Source organism: Dama dama, chromosome 25, assembly GCF_033118175.1.
Source record: "Dama dama isolate Ldn47 chromosome 25, ASM3311817v1, whole genome shotgun sequence".
NCBI lineage: Eukaryota > Metazoa > Chordata > Mammalia > Artiodactyla > Cervidae > Dama > Dama dama.
The window spans coordinates 16999874-17019858 of record NC_083705.1 but is presented as its reverse complement, the minus strand read 5'-3'; the positions used below and the strand labels follow the sequence as shown (position 1 = coordinate 17019858).

Here is a 19985-nt window from a genome sequence, read left to right as displayed (position 1 = left end):
TCCAAAATTTGATCTGTCATTACATGGATAAACTGGGATGATTAAAAATTTTTTTAAAAAGTCTGGAGTTGCTATTAATAGGACTATGGAATGCAAACCATTATTATGTTTTTGCTTGGTTATTTAATCTAAATTTAGTATCCTACATGAGAGACTAATGGTACCCCCTCACATACATATATACACATTCTTTGGGGTTATTTATCCATATGAAAATTTTAAAATATACATCTTTAGAAAATTAGTTGAGGTGACCATAGAAACCCAGAATATAGACTGTTACTTGAAATTTACAAATATTGTAGTTAGATCTGATCCCATCAGATGATATACAAAAATTTTTAAAGGTTGTACATTTGTATATTTGCATATATATGTTAATTAACATATTTACATGTTTAAGTATTTAACAGGTGCAAAAGGGAGTGTAGTATAAGATCTCCCTCTTTTTATCCACCCACCAAGATCTCGAAAAAGGCAATTCACTGTTACCAGTTTTTTAATGTAGCTTTCCAAAGGTAACCTATGTATATACAAGCAAATAGCATATATGTTAAAATGTGTTATTATATGTTAGCCAGTTATCTATGCCCAAACTATTTTCAACTGCAACAGGCTATGAAAACTCAAACTACAGGTTCATCTAACCTGGTTCAAGTAGACTTGTCAGGTAGATATTATGTAATTGTATTATTTTAGATGGAACTGAATTTTATTGTCAGTCCCATAGGTTTTTTTCTGGGGAGGAGGTGGAGTGGAAGGGTGGTTTATTTTTTGTTTTTGCCTTTACTGTTGAAATTGAGAAATTGTTACTGATTTAGTCTCCTTTTACTAAATTTGCTAAGAAATATAGTCTGCATTTACTAAGAAATTGTTACTGATTTAGTTCAATTTAGGGGAAGGATTTTAGAGAATTGATACAGGGTGATAAAAATTTGCTGTCTGGGTTCTTTTCCAGCCCTACAGACTGAATCTTAATTGTTCTAATCCTTTCAGAACTACTTAAATTATTTAGACAAAGGCATGGGAGAACAGTATCCTTTGTGTCCTCCTGCAGTTTTGATTAGCATAAGCCCTTTGGAAATACATTGTTGTTGTTTAGTCGCTAAGTTGTGTGTCCAATTCTTTTGTGGCCCCATGCGCTTTAGCCCACCAGGCTCCTGTGTCCATGGGATTTCCCAAGCAAGAATACTAGAGTGGGTTGCCATTGCCTTCTCCAGGGGATCTTCCCAACCCGGGGATGGAACCCGCATCTACGCATCTCATCTCCTGCATTGGCAGGCGGATTCTTTACCACCGAGCCCCCGGGAAGCCCTTGGAAATACACACACACACACACACACACACACACACACACGCGTATGTTTTGGGAGGAGGGCAAGTAATTTTTTGAGTCATAGGGTATCTTCTCAGATTATCCATCCTGATTTTATAATTGTGGAACAATTTAACAGAAGCACACTGGGAAGTCTTTCTAGAAATATAATGGCAAGGAAAATTATGCAGGAAAGGGAATTAGGGCTTGTCTTTAAATTTATCTAGTGTGGAAAAATTAAAATATTTGAATTGGAAGAATTTTAGTAGAAATCTGGTCCATAGGGATAAACAAAAATTGGTCAGATGTGAGGAAAAACAAAAGCCAGGCAGTAATGGAGACCTATAATTATAGTTGACCCTTGAGAAATATGAAGTTTAGGAGTGCTGACCTCTGCACAGTTGAAGATCAGAGTATAACTTACAGTTATTATAGTGGGTGCTTCCCATCCATGGTTCTCTATAATGGGGCTCTACATTCTTGGATTTAAGAAGCCCCTGATCGTGTAGTAGTGCTGTAGTAGTTACTATTGAAACATGTAAGTGGTCCTGCACAGTTCAAACCTATGTTGTTCAGGGTTCCTCTGTGTATCTACTGGTAAAGAGGCTAGAGGACGTTGCTGCAGTGGCCAGAGGCAGAGAGGATTAAATTGGGAAGTGGTTAGTGAACTGTGTGATGAAGTTGAGGCACAGAATTCCATCATTTCCATCACACATGCTCCGTGATGAAATAGCAAGAGTAAAATGTATGGAAGATATGACAAGCCTGTTTGCTTGACTTGAGGGAAAAGATAGGAAGGTACAAGTAATGCAAATTAGTGGTTGCTGGGACCTTAGATAAGAAGTGTTAGTTATTAGTTGCTTAATAGCCAGTGACTGGCTCATATCATGAACTCCTTATTGCAAAATTCAGACTTAAATTGACGATTGTAGGGAAAACCACTAGGCCATTCAGGTATGATCTAAATCAAATCCCTTATGAGTATACAGTGGAAGTAACAAATAGATTCAAGAGATTAGATCTGATAGACAGAGTGCCTGAAGAACTGTGGACAGAGGTTTGTAACATTGTACAGGAGTCAGTGATCAAAATCATCCCCAAGAAAAAGAAATGCAAAAAGGCAAAATGGTTGTCTGAGGAGGCCTTACAAATAGCTGAGAAAGGAAGAGAAGCCAAAGGCAAAGAAGAAAAGGGAAAGATATGTCCATCTGAATGCAGAGTTCCAGAGAATAGCAAAGAGAAATATAAAAGCCCTTTTAAATGAACTATGCTAGGAAATAGAGGAAAACAATAGAATGGGAAAGACTAAAGATCTCTTCAAGAAAATTAGAGATGCCAAGGGAAGATTTCATGCAAAGATAGGCACAGTAAAGGACAGAAAAGGTATGAACCTAACAAAAGCAGAAGCCATTTAGAAGAGGTGGCAAGAATACACTGAATCTTAATGACCCACGCAGATAACCACAATGGCGTGATCACTCACCTAGAGCCAGACATCCTGGAGTGTGAAGTCAAGTGGGCCTTAGGAAACATCACTACAAACAAAGCTAGTGAAGGTGATGAAATTACAGCTGAACTATTTCAAATCCTAAAAGATGATGCTGTGAAAGTGCTGCACTCAATATGCCAGCAAATTTTGAAAACTCAGCAGTGGCCACAGGACTGGAAAAGGTCAGTTTTCATTTCAGTCCCAAAGAAGGACAATGCCAAAGAATGTTTAGACTAATGCTCAATTGCACTCATTTCACAGGCTAGCGAAGTAATGCTCAAAATCCTTTAAGCTAGGCTTCAGCAGTATGTTAACCGAGAACTTCCAGATGTTCAAGGTGGATTTAGAAAAGCCAGAGGAACCAGAGATCAAGTTGCCAACATCCCTTGGATCATAGAAAAAGCAAGAGAATTCCAGAAAAACATCTGCTTCATTGACTACTCTTAAAGCCTTTGACTGTGTGGATCACACCAAACCGTGGAAAATTCTTGAAGAGATGGGAATACCAGACCAACAGTACCTCCTGTAAAACTTACATGCAGGTCAAGAAGCAGTAGTTAGAACCGGACATGGAACAATAGACTGGTTCCAAATTGAGAAAGGATTACATCAAGGTTGCATATTGTCACCCTGCTTATTTAACTTATATGCAGAGGACATCACGCAAAATGATGGGCTGGATGAAGCACAAGCAGGAGTCAAGATTGCTGGGAGAAGTATCAGTAACCTCAGGTATGCAGATGACACCACCCTTATGGCAGAAAGCGAAAAGGAATAAAGAGCCTCTTGATGAAGGTGAAAGAGGAGAGTGAAAAAACTGGCTTAAAGCTCAACATGCAAAAAACTAACATTGTGGCATCTGGTCCCATCACTTCATGGCAAATAGATGGGAAAACAATGGAAACCGTGAGAGACTTATTTTCCTGGGCTTCAAAATCACTGTGGATGGTGACTGCAGCCATGAAATTAAAAGACACTTGCTTCTTGGAAGAAAAGCTGTGAGAAACCTAGACAGCATATTAAAAAGCAGACACATTACTTTGGCTACACATGTCCATATAGTCAAAGCTATGGTTTTTCCAGTAGTCATGTACAGATGTGAGAGCTGGACAATAAAAAAGACTGAGCACTGGAAAATTGATGCCTTTGAACTGTGGTATTGGAAAAGACTCTTGAGAGTCCCTTGGACTGCAAGGAGATCAAACCAGTCAATCCTAAAGGTAATCAACCCTAAATATTTACTGGAAGGACTGATGCTGAAGCTGAAGCTCCAATACTTGGGCCCCCGGATACAAAGAGCCGACTCATTGGAAAAAGACCTTGATGCTGGGAAAGATTGAAGGCAGGAGGAAAAGGGGAGAACAGAGGATGAGATGGTTGGATGGCATCACCAACTCAATGGACATGAGTTTGAGCAAACTCAGGGAGATAGTGAAGGGTAGGGAAGGAAGCCTTGCGTGTTGCAGTATGGGGTTGCAGGGTAGGACACGACTGAGTGACTGAATAACAACAGATAGTCAGTGAAGCTGTTTTTCCTATTTTTGGTGTTTGTGTGTGTGTGTGTTTTCCTTTTTATTTATAGCTTATTATGTGATAGTTAAAAGACATAAGAAAGTAAAAATTACCTGTAGCCTTTTGTTCCAAAATTTTCTTTTGGAAATATAAAATTCTTAGCGAATTCTACTGTATACTTCTGTATCTTGATATCTTCAAATGATACTAACATCAAAACATTTTTCTCGTGATTAAGTATTCTTTGAAAATATTTTCAGGATAGGTTTCATAGACTAGATAAGACGTAATTTTTAGCATTCCCCTTTTGGACATTTAGGTTACTTGCACTTTTTGTTTTTTCCATTTGTGAAAAGTGAGGATTGGTGATTTAAATCACCAATTAATGTGAATGAAATGCCAGATTAAGAAGGTAGCCTTGTGTGTCTTTCCATGCATAGATTGAGAAGTTTTTGAAAAAGCTGCAATAGTTTTATTTTTCATTTTGAAAGTAATGAAAACAAATTTATTTACAGAATACTACAGAAAATTTGAAATATAAAAGAGTAGAGAATTAGCTCAAAACTATTTGCTTCTGCTGTTTTTGTTGTATCTATAAAATATTTTTTTATATGGCTTAAGGATTTAACTAACTGGAAGAGCTGAGTTGTAATTTAAAAGATATGGGAGGAGTATTTGAGGGGTGAGAAAATGATTTTTTTTTTAAGTAATAAGATTTGTTTCTTTTAACCAATTACCAGATGTGTTTGAGTAAGTACTGTTCTGACTGCTGAGCAGTACTCATTCTATATTTAATCAGTTTTCTGCTCTAACAGTATCTTGCCAAGAGCTCTACATAATAGTTTTAGTGATCTTGTGTGAAAATTTTAATACATAGAGGTTATCACTTGTGGTTGAAGTCCTGTTTGCCTGTAGAAAAGTTGTGCGCATGTATTCTTTTTTCATAGTGGTTTTCAAAGCAAAAAAGAAATGGCCCTGGAGGGCCATCATTGCATATTTGTTGAATTCCTATCAAAAATATCTAGAAAACTCCTCACTAGAGGGGCCATTCTTCAAAGCAAAAAAAAAAAAAAGAAACACTTCAGAATTAGTTTAATGTTTCATCATGTTTTTCAGAGAAGGCAGAATAAAATTAGATGATATCAAACACACATTAATGTTTCGTCTTGCACTGGTGTGCCCTAGGTTACCTGTTCAGTGGCAGTAAGAGCTGGAGTAGGAGAATGTAGGGAGGTGGGAAATGGCGATCTTTGTTCATCTTTGAAGCGGTTCAGGGCTGAGAGGACGCCCAGGCATGATGCTGCTGTTCACGTGACCGGACGTCCTGACCCTTCTCTCCCAGAAAATTGTTTGATTAAAAAGGGAACCTAGGTAAAGCCAACTTTTCAATGAATAGCCTGACTATGTAGCATGTACTCTTAATCTTTTGCCTATTTTCTAGTTCTTTGACTTACCAAAAGTGAAGAATATCCAGGTTTTTAATTTTAGTCTTTAGTTTACAGTTCCCCTTAAGAGTTCTTTGAAGAAGTATCAGAGCCCAGTTAAAATCTATAGGATTTATGGTTTTGTGAGTTTTCATTATTTCCATGGCTCTCTAAAACCCAGATATGTTGACAGTTCCATTTTCATTAAAATAGGAGTTTCATAGCATTATTAATAGAGTGTACAGTTTTTTTCAGGTGGAAATACTTTGTATTTTGATTGTATTTTATAGCTATTAAAAATTTTTTAAGTGTATAGTTATAAGATCAGCTGGAAAAGTGAATGTTTTGAGTTGCCAAAATAGCTTTGATGACTTATTTAAACATTTTAACTTGAAGTTTCAAGGATATCTCACTTGTAGACTGTATATTGTATGCTTAGTCGCCCAGTCGTCTCCGACTCCTTGTGACCCTGTGGACTATAGCCCATCAGACTCCTCTGTCCATGGGTTTTCCAGGCAAGAATACTAGAGTGGGTTAACATTCCCTTCTCCAGGCGATCTTCTTGACCCAGGGATCAAACCCAGGTCTCCTGCATTCCAGGTGTATTCTTTACTGTCTGAGCCACCTGGGAAGCCGCAAGACTCTATATTAGACCAGAAAAAATCTGAACATTTTTAGTGACTTTGTGGCCTTACTTATAACTTAGTTATCTTTTCAGCTAAATTTCACTTAAATTGATGATTTAGATGTAAAATAATATGCATATATGACCTCATTTTTGTATTAAAAAGAAGCAAGTTTTTGTATGCAAAGAAGGAATCTGGACTGATATACATCAGACTGTTAATTTCAAGTATCTTACATCAGTTAGCATCTTTAGAGGAAATGATAGGTACTAAGTTTATGTTCTTTTAAAGGATCTGTTAAAAAAAAAAAAAAAAGCAAGAGAGTTCCAGAAAAACATCTATTTCTGCTTTATTGACTATGCCAAAGCCTTTGACTGTGTGGATCACCCCAAACTGTGGAAAATTCTGAAAGAGATGGGAATACCAGACCACCTGATCTGCCTCTTGAGAAATCTGTATGCAGATCAAGAAACAACGTTTAGAAGTGGACATGGAACAACAGACTGGTTCCAAATAGGAAAAGGAGTATGTCAAGGCTTTATATGTCACCGTGCTTATTTAACCTCTATGCAGAGTACATCATGAGAAACGCTGGGCTGGAAGAAGCATAATCTGGAATCAAGATTGCCGGGAGAAATATCAATAACCTTAGATATGCAGATGACACCACCCTTATGGCAGAAAGTGAAGAACTAAAGAGCCTCTTGATGAAAGTCAAAGAGGAGAATGAAAAAGTTGGCTTAAAGCTCAACATTCAGAAAACTAAGATCATGGCATCCCAGTCCCATCACTTCGTGGCAAATAGATGGGGAAACAGTGTCAGACTTTATTTTTGGGGGCTCCAAGATCACTGCAGATGGTGACTGCAGCCATGAAATTAAAAGACGCTTACTCCTTGGAAGGAAAGTTATGACCAACCTAGACAGTGTATGAAAAAGCAGAGACATTACTTTGCCAACAAAAGTCCATCTGGTCAAAGCTATGGTTTTTCTAGTAGTCATGTATGGATGTGAGAATTGGACTATAAAGAAAGCTGAGTGCGAAAGAATTGATGCGTTTGAACTGTGGTGTTGGAGAAGATTCTTGAGAGTCCCTTGGACTGCAAGGAGATCAAACCAGTCCATCCTAAAGGAAATCAGTCCTGGGTGTTCATTGGAAGGACTGATGTTGAAGCTGAAACTCCAATACTTTGGCCACCTGATAAGAAGAACTGACTCATTTGAAAAGACTCTGATGCTGGGAAAGATTGAAGGTAGGAGGAGAAGAGGACGACAGAGGATGAGTGGTTGGATGGTATCACCGACTCAAAGGACATGAGTTTGAGTAAACTCCGGGAGTTGGTGATGGACAGGGAGGCTTGGTGTGCTGCAGTCCATGGGGTCGCAAAGAATCGGACATGACTGAGTGACTGAACTGAAAGGATCTGTATGATTCTGGACTTAGATTTTTAAAGGATGATGAAATTTTTTTCCACTTCATATTAGGACTTACTAAAAAGATTTTTATACCTGTTTGTATTGGATTATGACAAAATTTTATTTACCTTGGGCACATTCAGGGGAATTTCTATGAAAATGCTACCTCTTTGCAGCGTGCATTGAGATTAGCAGAGAAAAGATCCTCTCTTAGTCTGAGCCTTCATTGTAATTGTCCTTCTTGGATCAGCAGTGGTGTTAGTAGCTGTTCTTGCCAGTTAATACTGAAAATTTCCCTGCTAGAATTGATTATCAATAATATTGATAAACTGTTACTTAGTTGGGCTTCCCTGATGGTTCAGGTCATAAGGAATCCACCTGCAGTGTGGGAGACTGGGATTTGATTCCTGGATTGGGAAGATATGGAGAAGGGAATGGCTACCCACTCTAGAATTCTTGCCTGGAGAATTGCGTGGACAGAGGAACCTGGCTGGCTACAGTCGATGTGGTCGCAAAGAATCTGACACAGCTGAGCTGCTTTCACTTCACTTCATGATTTAGTTTTTTTGACAACTTTATTGAAGTATATTTTGTGTACCATACAGTTTTTCATTTGAAATGTACAGTGTTTTGGTAGTGTTCACAGATATTTGCAAACCATCATCACAGTCAAATTTAAATTACCTTAAAAAGAAATCCTGTACCTTTTTATCAATCCTGTCTCATCCTCACCCCACCTCCAGAAACACAGTAATCTACTTTCTGTTTCTATAGATACCTCTCTTCTGGCCTTAAATAAAAGTGGAATCATACAGTATGTGGTCTTTTGTGACTGGCTTCTTTCTCTTAGCATAATGTTTTCAAGGTTCATCAATATTATAGCATGTATCAGTATTCCATTTCTTTTGTGGCTGAATCATATTCCAGTGCATGGGTGTATCACATTGGTTGTCCATTTGTTAGCTGATGGACCTTTGGGGTGTTTCCATCTTTTTGTTATTATGAATAATGCTACTCTAAACATTACAAACATTATAAACATTTGCTATACATTAGTGTACTGATTTTTTTTTTGTGGACATAGGTATTTTCTTACGTGTTGAGTAAACTAAAGAAAAAGACACAGTGAGGAAAGGAGAGGGTGCGATGGATTGACAGGTAGCATGAAACAGATACATTACCATATGTAAAATAGATAGCCAGAGGGAATTTGCTGTATGAGGGAGCTCAAACCCACGCCCTGTGACAGTCTAGAGCCGTGGGATGGGCTGGGAGGGGGGAGGGAGGTTCAAGAGGGAGGGAACCTATGACTGATTCATGTTGATAATATGGTGGAAACCAACAAAATATTGTAAAGCAATTGTCCTCCAATTATAAATAAATTGGAAAAAAAAAACAATTGAAAATAAAGCTCATCACTGATGAGTAAATACCTTCTCTTAAAAACTTAGCTATTTGGATTTGAATTTCTTTTTGGTGTTTTAAAATTGATTGCAGTAGTGGTGTTATAACTCTGTAAATATACTAACATTTTTTGCATTGTACACTTTAAAAATTTTGTATCGTGTGAATTATATCACGATAAAATTGTTACTAAAAAAGAATAAAACTGAGGGGAAGAAGAAAAAAAACTGGCTGTTGATAATCAAGATTTTATATCAACAGTTGTAACATACTAGGGAGAAAATTGCATTTTAAAACTGCTTATCATCATAGCTTTTAACTCTACTGCTTCTGTATTAAAGACTTGTTTATTAGAAAGTTATCTGTGCTCATTATTCCAGTTTCCAGAAATAATTTGCTGTTAATAGTTTAGATTCTCTTTGTATGCATATATGCAACCTGTTGGGCTTCCTGGGTGGCTCAGTGGTAAAGAATCTCCTGCCAGTGCAGGAGATCTGGGTTCAATCCATGGTTCAGGAAGATTCCCTGGAGGAGTAAATGGCAACTCACTCCAGTATTCATGCTGGGAAATCCAAGAACAGAGGAGTCTGGCAGGCTACAGTCCATAGGGTTGCAGAGAGTCACACACAATTTAGTGACTGACCATGCATGCGTGCAACCTGTTATTTTTTTCAATGAAAATAAAATTCTACATGTACTGTTTTACACCTTGCTGTTTTTAAAAAAGTTTTATTGGAGAATATTTTATATATCATAAAATCTACCCAGTATATGTGTGCAATTCATTGATTTTTACTAACTTTACTGAATGCTGCTGCTGCTGCTGCTAAAGTTGCTTCAGTCGTGTCCGACTCTGTGCGACCCCATAGACGGCAGCCCACCAGGCTCCCCCGTCCCTGGGATTCTCCAGGCAAGAACACTGGAGTGGGTTGCCATTGCCTTCTCCAATGCATGAAAGTGAAAAGTGAAAGTGAAGTCGCTCAGTCGTGTCCGACTCTTCGCGACCCCATGGACTGCAGCCCACCAGGCCCCTCCATCCATGGGATTTTCCAGGCAAGAGTACTGGAGTGGGGTGCCATTGCCTTCTCTGTACTGAATGGTTCAGCCATTATCAATTTTAGAACATGTTTGTCCTCCCAGTAATTAGATTATGCCCACTTAACATTTAATGCTCTTTTCTGCCCTCAACTCTGTAGATTTGCCTGTTCTATAATTTTGTATAAACGGAATCATATAGTCTGTTGTGTCTGGCTTTCACTTAGTAAAGTGTTTATGAGGTTAATCCATAAAGTCTTATGTGTCAGTGTTTGTTACTTTTTATTGCTAATTTGTATTCCATTGTGTGAATCTACCTCATTTTGTCTCTTCATTCATCAATTTGAGACATTTAGGTTATTCCCAACATTAGATTATTTTTGGCTTTTATGAATAATTGCATCATGCTCTTTTTTCTCACTGATAATATGTATATCTGGGCAGATTTCAGAGATTAATACTTAAAATGCGACTGCAAGATTTTAATGCAATTAAAAAACACTATATTTCATTGTAGGAGATGCTATCATTTGTTTAACCAGTAATGTTGATGGATATTTTTGAGTTCTGTTTTTTCACAATTATAAGCAGTACTGCAGTGAATATTTTTCCACATTTATCTTTGTATGTGTGTTTTTGCGGTATAGATGTCTAACTGTGGAATTGCTGGACAAAGGGCATGAAAATTTACAGTTTTAGTGAAATACTGAAGACCAGAAAACACCTTTAGTTATAATTCTACTTGATAGTAAAACTGTTGTCTATTTGCTTGTACATTTATGTATTTGTAGTTAGCTAAGAAAAAGCAAGCTCTGCTTGCTTGAGTTAACAGAATATGTTAAGATAAATTTTTTTGTGTGTCAAAAAAAACTTATTACCAAAGGGAAACGGTGCTGGATGGGGATAAATTAGGAGTTTGGGATTAACCTGTACATACTACTACATATAAAATAACCAATAAGAACCTACTGTATAGCACGGGGAACTATATTCAGTATTTTATAATAACCTATATGGGAAGATAATCTGAAAAAGAATGTGTATGTGTGACTGAATCACTTTGTTATACACCTGAAACTAACACAACATTGTAAATCAATTATACCCCAATATAGAAGGAAAATTAATTTAAAGGATATGATAGGAACATATCCACTTCAAGGTCTAAGATGATAAAATGGATATGTAATTCAGAAATATTTCCTGTTATTTTACTTGTCTTTGAATTAGAATAAAAACACTGGTAGCTATTAAAAGATTAATTAGAACTTGGATGGAGGTACTTCCAGTGTTAAGAAAACTGGTTAATCTCAAATGGTGACAGAATTGAGTTAGGATTGCTAGTTTCAAGAGTAGTCTTCCCCATCTCCCCAGAATTTCCAGTTTTTTTTCGGGTGCAGATACTGAAGCCAAATGTGTCTAGACCTGAGCTCTAGTGCTCTGTCTCCTGTATGTCTCACCTGTGTACAGACGTGTGTGTACTTAATACACTGTCATCTCTTGTCAAAAGCCATAAAGTAAGTTTTGATAAGGTAATAATAGGCTTGGGTTCTTTGTTGGTACTTACCTTTGAACATTTTTCTTAAAGATACATGTATATTCGTGTGTGTGTGTGGAGAGAGAGCCATTTGAAGTATTAAAATTTTTGCTTAGTTTTGTCAAAGAAAAGTTAATGATCCAGTAAATATTTGTGTTAACAGGTTTGTGAAATTAAGAAAACTGCCTAGAATCGGGCGTTTTTACATTTTTTAGAGCATCAAATGAATGAGTGGGCTTCCCAGGTGGCTCAGTGGGTAAAGAACCTGCCTGCAATGCAAGAGACACCAGAGATATGGGTTTGATTCCTGGGTTGGGAAGATACCCTGAAGGAGAGCAAGGCAACCCACTCCAGTATCCTTGCCTGGAGAGTCCTGTGGACAGAGGAGGAGCCTGGCGGTCTGTAGTCCATAGGTTGCAAAGAGTTGGACAGGACTGAACACAGCATAGCACCAGCTTATTTCTAATTTGAATATGCATAATGAATATGCATAACACACATTGGGAACCTGACTTAGAATTATGTGCCAGTGACAACTGGTAGTTGTCAGGGAAGAATTTTGGGGAGAGAGAGCTCCAGACTATGGATTTTATGATTTTAGATTTCAGATTGGTTTTTCTTCAGGGTTCATGACTGTATTATGGGAGTTGGTGGATAGTTTGTTTATAGTTTCTGCAGTATATTCAAATAATGGAATAAATCCCTTGGAGATTTCAGGTCCTTGATTATTTTGTCTGTAATTTTATTTACTAATCTTTATGTTGTTATTTTTGCTTGCTATAGACTAGAGATAATGGTTACCTCAGAGAATGTTATTTTGGCTGGAATAAATTTGCATGAAAAATCCATAGAAAGCAAAGAACTAAAGTTAGATCATACTTTATTTGAAACATGAAAAATTATAGAAACAAAAATGGATGTGTTTAGATTTATAGGAGACTGTAGTTTTATATCCTTGATAAAATGGAAACGGATGTTCAAAATGCTAGGCCTATTATTTGTATTATTTCATTACATATATTTTAATTTTTTATATGTGTCACAGTCTGATTACTTGCTCTACTGGTTGACAGGTTTATTAGGAATCACTTCAACATAGCCGGAAGTTTCTATAATATGTTTCCTGTTTTTGGTCAGCTGTGGAAAACTAAGTCTCAGATTGCATAACACTTGCTTTTGGCTTTCTATTTCCAACAGATATGTTCAGTTCTTCTTATTATCACTAAAGAAAAACTAAAACTACTGATTGTAAAAAGAGTTGTTGAACTTAGTTTATATTCTTTCATTTCACCCATAAAATTTCTGTTTCTAATGTTTTCTTTGTTATTCCTTGCTAATTTAACTTTGTATTGGATTAAATGGCTTTAAGATTTTCTAGGGTTGTATAGTAGTCTGGTTCTGTTAATTTTCCATTAGTTGAGGTCATTGGGTTGCAAAGAGTCGGACACAACTGAGTGACTAACACATAGCCAATAGTCTTACTGCTCTTCTGTTAAAATTTTACCTTCTTTCTCATATCTCAAGTTAAGTTTACTGAAAGACTTACATTAGCGATGATAAAGTGTTTTGTGGTGTTTAGTGCTTATGTGATTAGTAAATGCTGTTTTGACTCAAAAATCAGGATTTAGTTATTTTAAGTATAGACTGAGTTAAATAATCAGGAATCCCTCAATATAGGTTAAAGGGATTGACGTGGGATTTGGTAATGGTCCATGTTTATCTTTCCTAAATTCAGTTCAGTTCAGTTCTGTCACTCAGTTGTGTCCAACTCTTTTCAACCCCATGCACTACAGCACGCCAGGCTTCCCTGTCTATCACCAACTCCCAGAGCTTGCTCAAACTCATACCCATTGAGTCGGTGATGCCATCCAACCATCTCATCCTCTGTCATCCCCGTCTCCTCCTGCCTTCAGTCTTTCCCAGCATCTGGGTCTTTTCTAATGAGTCAGCATCAGGTGGCGAAAGTATTGGAGCTTCAGCTTCATCATCAGTCCTTCCAATGAATATTCAGGATTGATTTCCTTTAGGATTGACTGGTTTGAGTTCAAGGGACTGTCAAGAGTCTTCTCCAACACCACAATTCAAAAGCATCAATTCTTCAGTACTCAGGTTATTTTATGGTCCAACTCTCACATCCATACACAACTACTGGAAAAACCATTGCTTTGACTATGCGGACCTCTGTCAGTAAAGTACTGTCTCTGCTTTTTAATATGCTGTCTAGGTTAGTCATAGCTTTTCTTCCAAGGAGCAAGCATCTTTTAATTTCATGGCTGCAGTCACCATCTGCAGTGATTTTGGACCCCAAGAAAATAAAGTCCTAAATTACACTGCGTTTATTTTTTTAAAATTTCAAATGTGTTTCATTAATATATCCTTAATAGTGATTATATCTATAATAGTGATTATAGAGTGTGTATATGTGTGTTGTGAATATATGTGTATATAATATATTGTACACTTTAATCAAAGCCTATAGCATTCCTTTGATACAGTTTAAAATTATACAGTGGGGAGCAATGCTTAACTTAAGGAAAACAGCTCATTTGAACATTGGAATTGCATGTTAGTTATGCTTAAGTTGTTTTGATCTCTTCTTTTGTTAAACTAAAAATCTTTTTAAATTTTAGGGGGAAAAAAATAGTGGCTTTGATGTCCTTTACCATAATATGAAACATGGACAGATATCAACAAAAGAACTAGCAGATTTTGTAAGAGAAAGGTATGTATTTTTTAATAAGTCATTTAATAATTCATTATCGAGAAACATTTCAGAATATGAATAATTGAGAAAAATTTTAGTTGGATTTGAATAAAAGTAATCAATTACTCTTAAAAAAGTATACTCTAGTTATACTTTAAAGTCATGGTTCTCTGTATCTATCCACTGCGGGCTATACTTAGCTCTCAGTGGCATTGATGTGGTTTGCAGATCACTGCTTGAGAATATTATCTATATATTTTTTATTGAATATGCTAGCAAGGTGATAAAACTGAGGAATTTTGTAGGGTAAGAAGTACTGTTTCTTTAAGTATGTCATTAAACATACTAAAATAACTTGAAAAGACTTAAGTTTTCTGAATTTGTCATTTAGCTATATAGTTTTATGACTTTTATTTTTAAAAATCCTTAATTATATGTTTTTAAATTGTGCAAATTTACAAAACATGGTTTTCTTTAATACTCTTAGAATATAATAGTCAATTAAAAACTATCAATATAAGCATAATTTAATTTGATTAAGGCTATTTTGTGGCTGGTCCCACTTGGTAATTTTTATGTGAACACGTTTAAAATGTTTTCCTTGCTAATATAGGGATATGTTGCCTTTAGATACAATACACCATTCATTTATTCTTTCCATGTATATCCCACATCTGCTGTGTGCCAGGCATTTGTGTGGATTTGGGGGGTGATAAGGATTCAGCTTCTGCCTTCTTGGAGTTTATCAACTGGTCAGAATTGGGGAACTAAGTATTTAACGTTAGACAAATCCTCTTTGACTTCCACCTTTCTGCTGCAGTTGAAAGGGGGACCATAAGCCCTAAGTGCTGTGGATAAAGCTGTCCCTTACTGATAGACTTTCCATCACTGAAAAGAGTAAAAGGCAAGACTGTGGAACTCTGCATCTCCTGGCCCATCCTCTAGCCTCCTTCTCGACCAACACTTAACATCACTACTATAATTATCTACCTTGAGACCAATAGGGCAGTTGTAATTATGCCTTTTAGTCTGGTTTATGTCAGTTACTATAAGAAGTCCAGGACTCGTGGGTCATCCTCCTTTGTTCAGAATCTGACCCGTGAATGTTTCTGTGGGCATTGAGAAAACACGTCCTTCCCCTTGACCACTGCTACTTTATTTTTCTCCTTAGCACTTAACAGCCACCTGATATGAGTGATATTTTACTTATTTAATCTGTCCCCACTAGAATATAAATCCCACAAGAACAGGGTTATTTTTTTTCCTTTTTGCTTATTCATCATCTTGCACTTAGGATAGAGCTTGGCCCTTGGTAGGCCCTCAGGAAACATTTTTTGATAGAATGAATTTCTAACAGCACTGTCCTGATTCAAGCTGTCATTATTGTTGCCTGGACTATAGCAGTAGTGCCTAACTGTCCTCTATCTATTAGGAGAACTGTCCTATTTTCCTGCAATTTATTCTCTGTACTGCAATTGGAGGTTTCTTTTTCAAACTACAGTTTGAAAGTTCAAAGTGAACTCTTTCAAAATTCAGTTTGTTACTTCTCCTGTTGAAACCACTTCAGAGGCTTCTGATTGCTCTTAAGAGGCCTACATGGTATGACCCCAAATTGCCTTTCAAACTTTAGCTCATACCAGACTTAGGTTTATTTAGACTCCTTTTTCCTCTCTAGAAACATTGGCTATTTTATTGACAGGCTTTTATCAGTCGAAGTTTTATACATGCTTAGTCTTTATTTGTACGTACTGACCTTAGAGGTCAGCAATGTATTAATACTCACCTTTCCAGGGATTCCTTTTCTAATTTCTTTGACTAGGTCAAAATCACCTTTTATAATCTCTCTCAAGATCATATATCTGTTTGTAGTATTTATAAAATGTTGTAATTTCTTATTTTTGTTATTTGTTTCTATGTTCTTCTATAAGGGAAACAGTATACAATATTCTGTTGTATCCCAGTGCCTAGCATAGAGCCTGAAGCAATTGGATACTCATATTTCTTAAAGGAGTGAATGAGAAAGAAAAGAAGAAAAGATATACACACAAACATATGCTGTGCACTAAGAATTTGCGTGTGAGTGTGTGTATGTACGCTCAGTCACTTCAGTCGTGTCCGAATTTTTGCGACCCTATGTACTAATAGGGTCTTCGCGAGCCTGCCAGGTTCCTCTGTCCATGGGGTTCTCCCAGCAAGAATACTGGAGTGTGTTACTATGCCCTCCTCCAGAGATCTTCCCAGCCCAGGGATTGAACCTGCCTTTCTTACATCTCCTGCACTGGCAGGTGAGCTCTTTACCTCTAGTGCCACCTGGGAAGCCCAAGGATTTGCATACACTGTCTCATTTAACTGTCGAAACTCTTTAAGTCTCATTTTATAGATAAAACAGCTGGGGCCCAGAAATGTTAAATAACTTCTCAAGCTAATCGTTCAGACTTTCTTTCTCTCATGCCCTGGTAATTCTTTCCTCCCCTCTTGCATGCTTGCTTCCTTTCTCCTTTGCTCCTTTCTTTCTTCCCTCTCTCCCTCCCTCCCTACTTGTGGCTTTATTGAGGTATAACTGACGTACAATATATTGCATATATTTAAAGCATAGAGTTCAATACATTTTGGCATATACATACACTCATGACCATCACCACAATCAAGATAGTGAGCATATTTATCTTTCCCTGGTAATTCCTTCCTTCTCTCCCTACCCCCCATCCATAAGCTAATACTAGTTTGCTTTTGATACTTAGGTTAATTTGCATTTTCTAGTATTTCATCTAAATGGAATCTTGTAAGATATACTTAGCTGTCCAGTGCTTTCACTCAGTATAATTATTTTGAGGTTGGTCCATGTTGTTGCATGTGTCAGTAATTTATTCTTTGCTCTTGAGTAGTGTTCCATTTCGGAGAAGGCAATGGCAACCCACTCCAGTACTCTTGCCTGGAAAATCCCATGGACGGAGGAGCCTGGTAGGCTGCAGTCCATGGGGTTGCGAAGAGTCGGACATGACTGAGAAACTTCACTTTCACTTTTCACTTTCATGCATTGGAGAAGGCAATGGCAACCCACTCCAGTGTTCTTGCCTGGAGAATCCCAGGGACGGGGGAGCCTGGTGGGCTGCCGTCTATGGGGTCGCACAGAGTCGGACACGACTGAATCGACTTAGCAGCAGAAGCAGCAGGAGCAGTGTTCCATTTACGGATATATGGTAATTTTATCTGTCAAAGGAAGTAAGTTATACCTATCTTTTGAATTAATTCTGTAGTAGGTATTTTTTCTGACTTCTGTTATTCAACACTGTTGTGAGATTCATTTGTGTTGAATTTATTTATAATGCTGTTTAACATCAAATTATGTAAATATACTGAATGTATTTATCTATTACAGTTCACAGACATTTAGGATGTTTCCAGGTTTTTGCTGTTACAAGTAATACTGCTTTGAATATTCTTGCACATGTGTCTCAGTGTACACGTATTTATATTAGTTAATTACCCTGGAGTAGAATTGGAACAGGATTCCATGGACAGAGGAGCCTGGTGGGCTACACTCCATGGGGTCACAACGAGTAGGACTACAGGCCAATATCACTGATGAACATAGATGCAAAAATCCTTAACAAAATTCTAGCAAACAGAATCCAACAACATATTAAAAAGATCATGCATCATGACCAAGTGGGCTTTACCCCAGGAATGCAAGGATTCTTTAACATCTGAAAATCAATCAATGTAATACACCACATTAACAAATTGAAAGATAAAAACCATATGATTATCTCAATAGATGCAGAAAAAGCCTTTGACAAAATTCAACATCCATTTATGATAAAAACTCTCCCGAAAGCAGGCATAGAAGGAACATACCTCAACATAATAAAAGCTATATATGACACATCCACAGCAAACATTATCCTCAATGGTGAAAAATTGAAAGCATTTCCCTTAAAGTCAGGAACAAGACAAGGGTGCCCACTCACCACTACTATTCAGCATAGTTTTGGAAGTTTTGGCCACACCAATCAGAGCAGAAAAAGAAATAAAAGGAATTCAGATAGGAAAATAAGAAGTAAAACTCTCACTGTTTACAAATGACATGATCCTCTACATAGAAAACCCTAAACACTCTACCAGAAAATTACTAGAGCTAATCAATGAATACAGTAATGTTGCAGGATATAAAATTAACACACAGAAATCCCTTGCAATCCTATATACTAACAATGAGAAAACAAAGAGAAATTAAGGAAACAATACCATTCACCATTGCAACAAAAAGAATAAAATACTTAGGAGTATATCTACCTAAAGAAAAGAAAAACCTATATATAGAAAACTATAAAACACTGATGAAAGAAATCAAAGAGGACACAAATAGATGGAGAAATATACTGTGTTCATGGATTGGAAGAATCAATATTGTGAAAATGACTATACTACCCAAAGCAATCTATAGATTCAATGCAATCCCTATCAAGCTACCAACGGTATTCTTCACAGAACTAGAACAAATAATTTCACAATTTGTATGGAAATACAGAAAAGCTCGAACAGCCAAAGCAATCTTGAGAAAGAAGAATGGAACTGGAGGAATCAACCTGCCTGACTTCAGGCTCTACTACAAAGCCACAGTCATCAAGACAGTATGGTACTGGCACAAAGACAGAAATATAGATCAATGGAACAGAATAGAAAGCCCAGAGATAAATCCACGTACCTATGGACACCTTATCTTCGACAAAGGAGGCAAGGATATACAATGGAAAAAAGACAGCCTCTTTAACAAGTGGTGCTGGGAAAACTGGTCAACCACTTGTAAAAGAATGAAACTAGAACACTTTCAAACACCACACACAAAAATAAACTCAAAACGGATTAAAGATCTAAACGTAAGACCAGAAACTATAAAACTCCTAGAGGAGAACATAGGCAAAACACTCTATGACATAAATCATAGCAGGATCCTCTATGACCCACCTCCCAGAATATTGGAAATAAAAGCAAAAATAAACAAATGAGACCTAATGAAACTTAAAAGCTTTTGCAGAACAAAGGAAACTATAGGCAAGGTGAAAAGACAACCGCTACAATATTGTAAAATAATTAGCCTACAACTAATAAAAATAAATGGGAAAAAAAAAACAGCCCTCAGAATGGGAGAAAATAATAGCAAACGAAGAAACAAAGGATTAATCTCAAAAATATACAAGCAACTCCTGCAGCTCAATTCCAGAAAAATAAATGACCCAATCAAAAAATGGGCCAAAGAACTAAACAGACATTTCTCCAAAGAAGACATACAGATGGCTAAGAAACACATGAAAAGATGCTCAACATCACTCATTATCAGAGAAATGCAAATCAAAACCACAATGAGGTACCATTACACGCCAGTCAGGATGGCTGCTATCCAAAAGTCTACAAGCAATAAATGCTGGAGAGGGTGTGGAGAAAAGGGAACCCTCTTACACTGTTGGTGGGAATGCAAACTAGTACAGCTGCTATGGAGAACAGTGTGGAGATTCCTTAAAAA

At 37.0% G+C, this 19985-nt stretch overlaps 1 protein-coding gene across 1 annotated transcript in view; it reads left to right on the top strand.

The window, feature by feature from the left end:
* Positions 1-19985, top strand: part of FCHO2 (FCH and mu domain containing endocytic adaptor 2) — a 128624-nt gene that overhangs the window by 4658 nt on the left and 103981 nt on the right. Inside the window, exon 2 of the mRNA XM_061129563.1 lies at positions 14388-14479. Within this exon, the coding sequence (XP_060985546.1) occupies positions 14388-14479 (92 nt within the window). The remainder of the gene's footprint in view (positions 1-14387; positions 14480-19985) is intronic.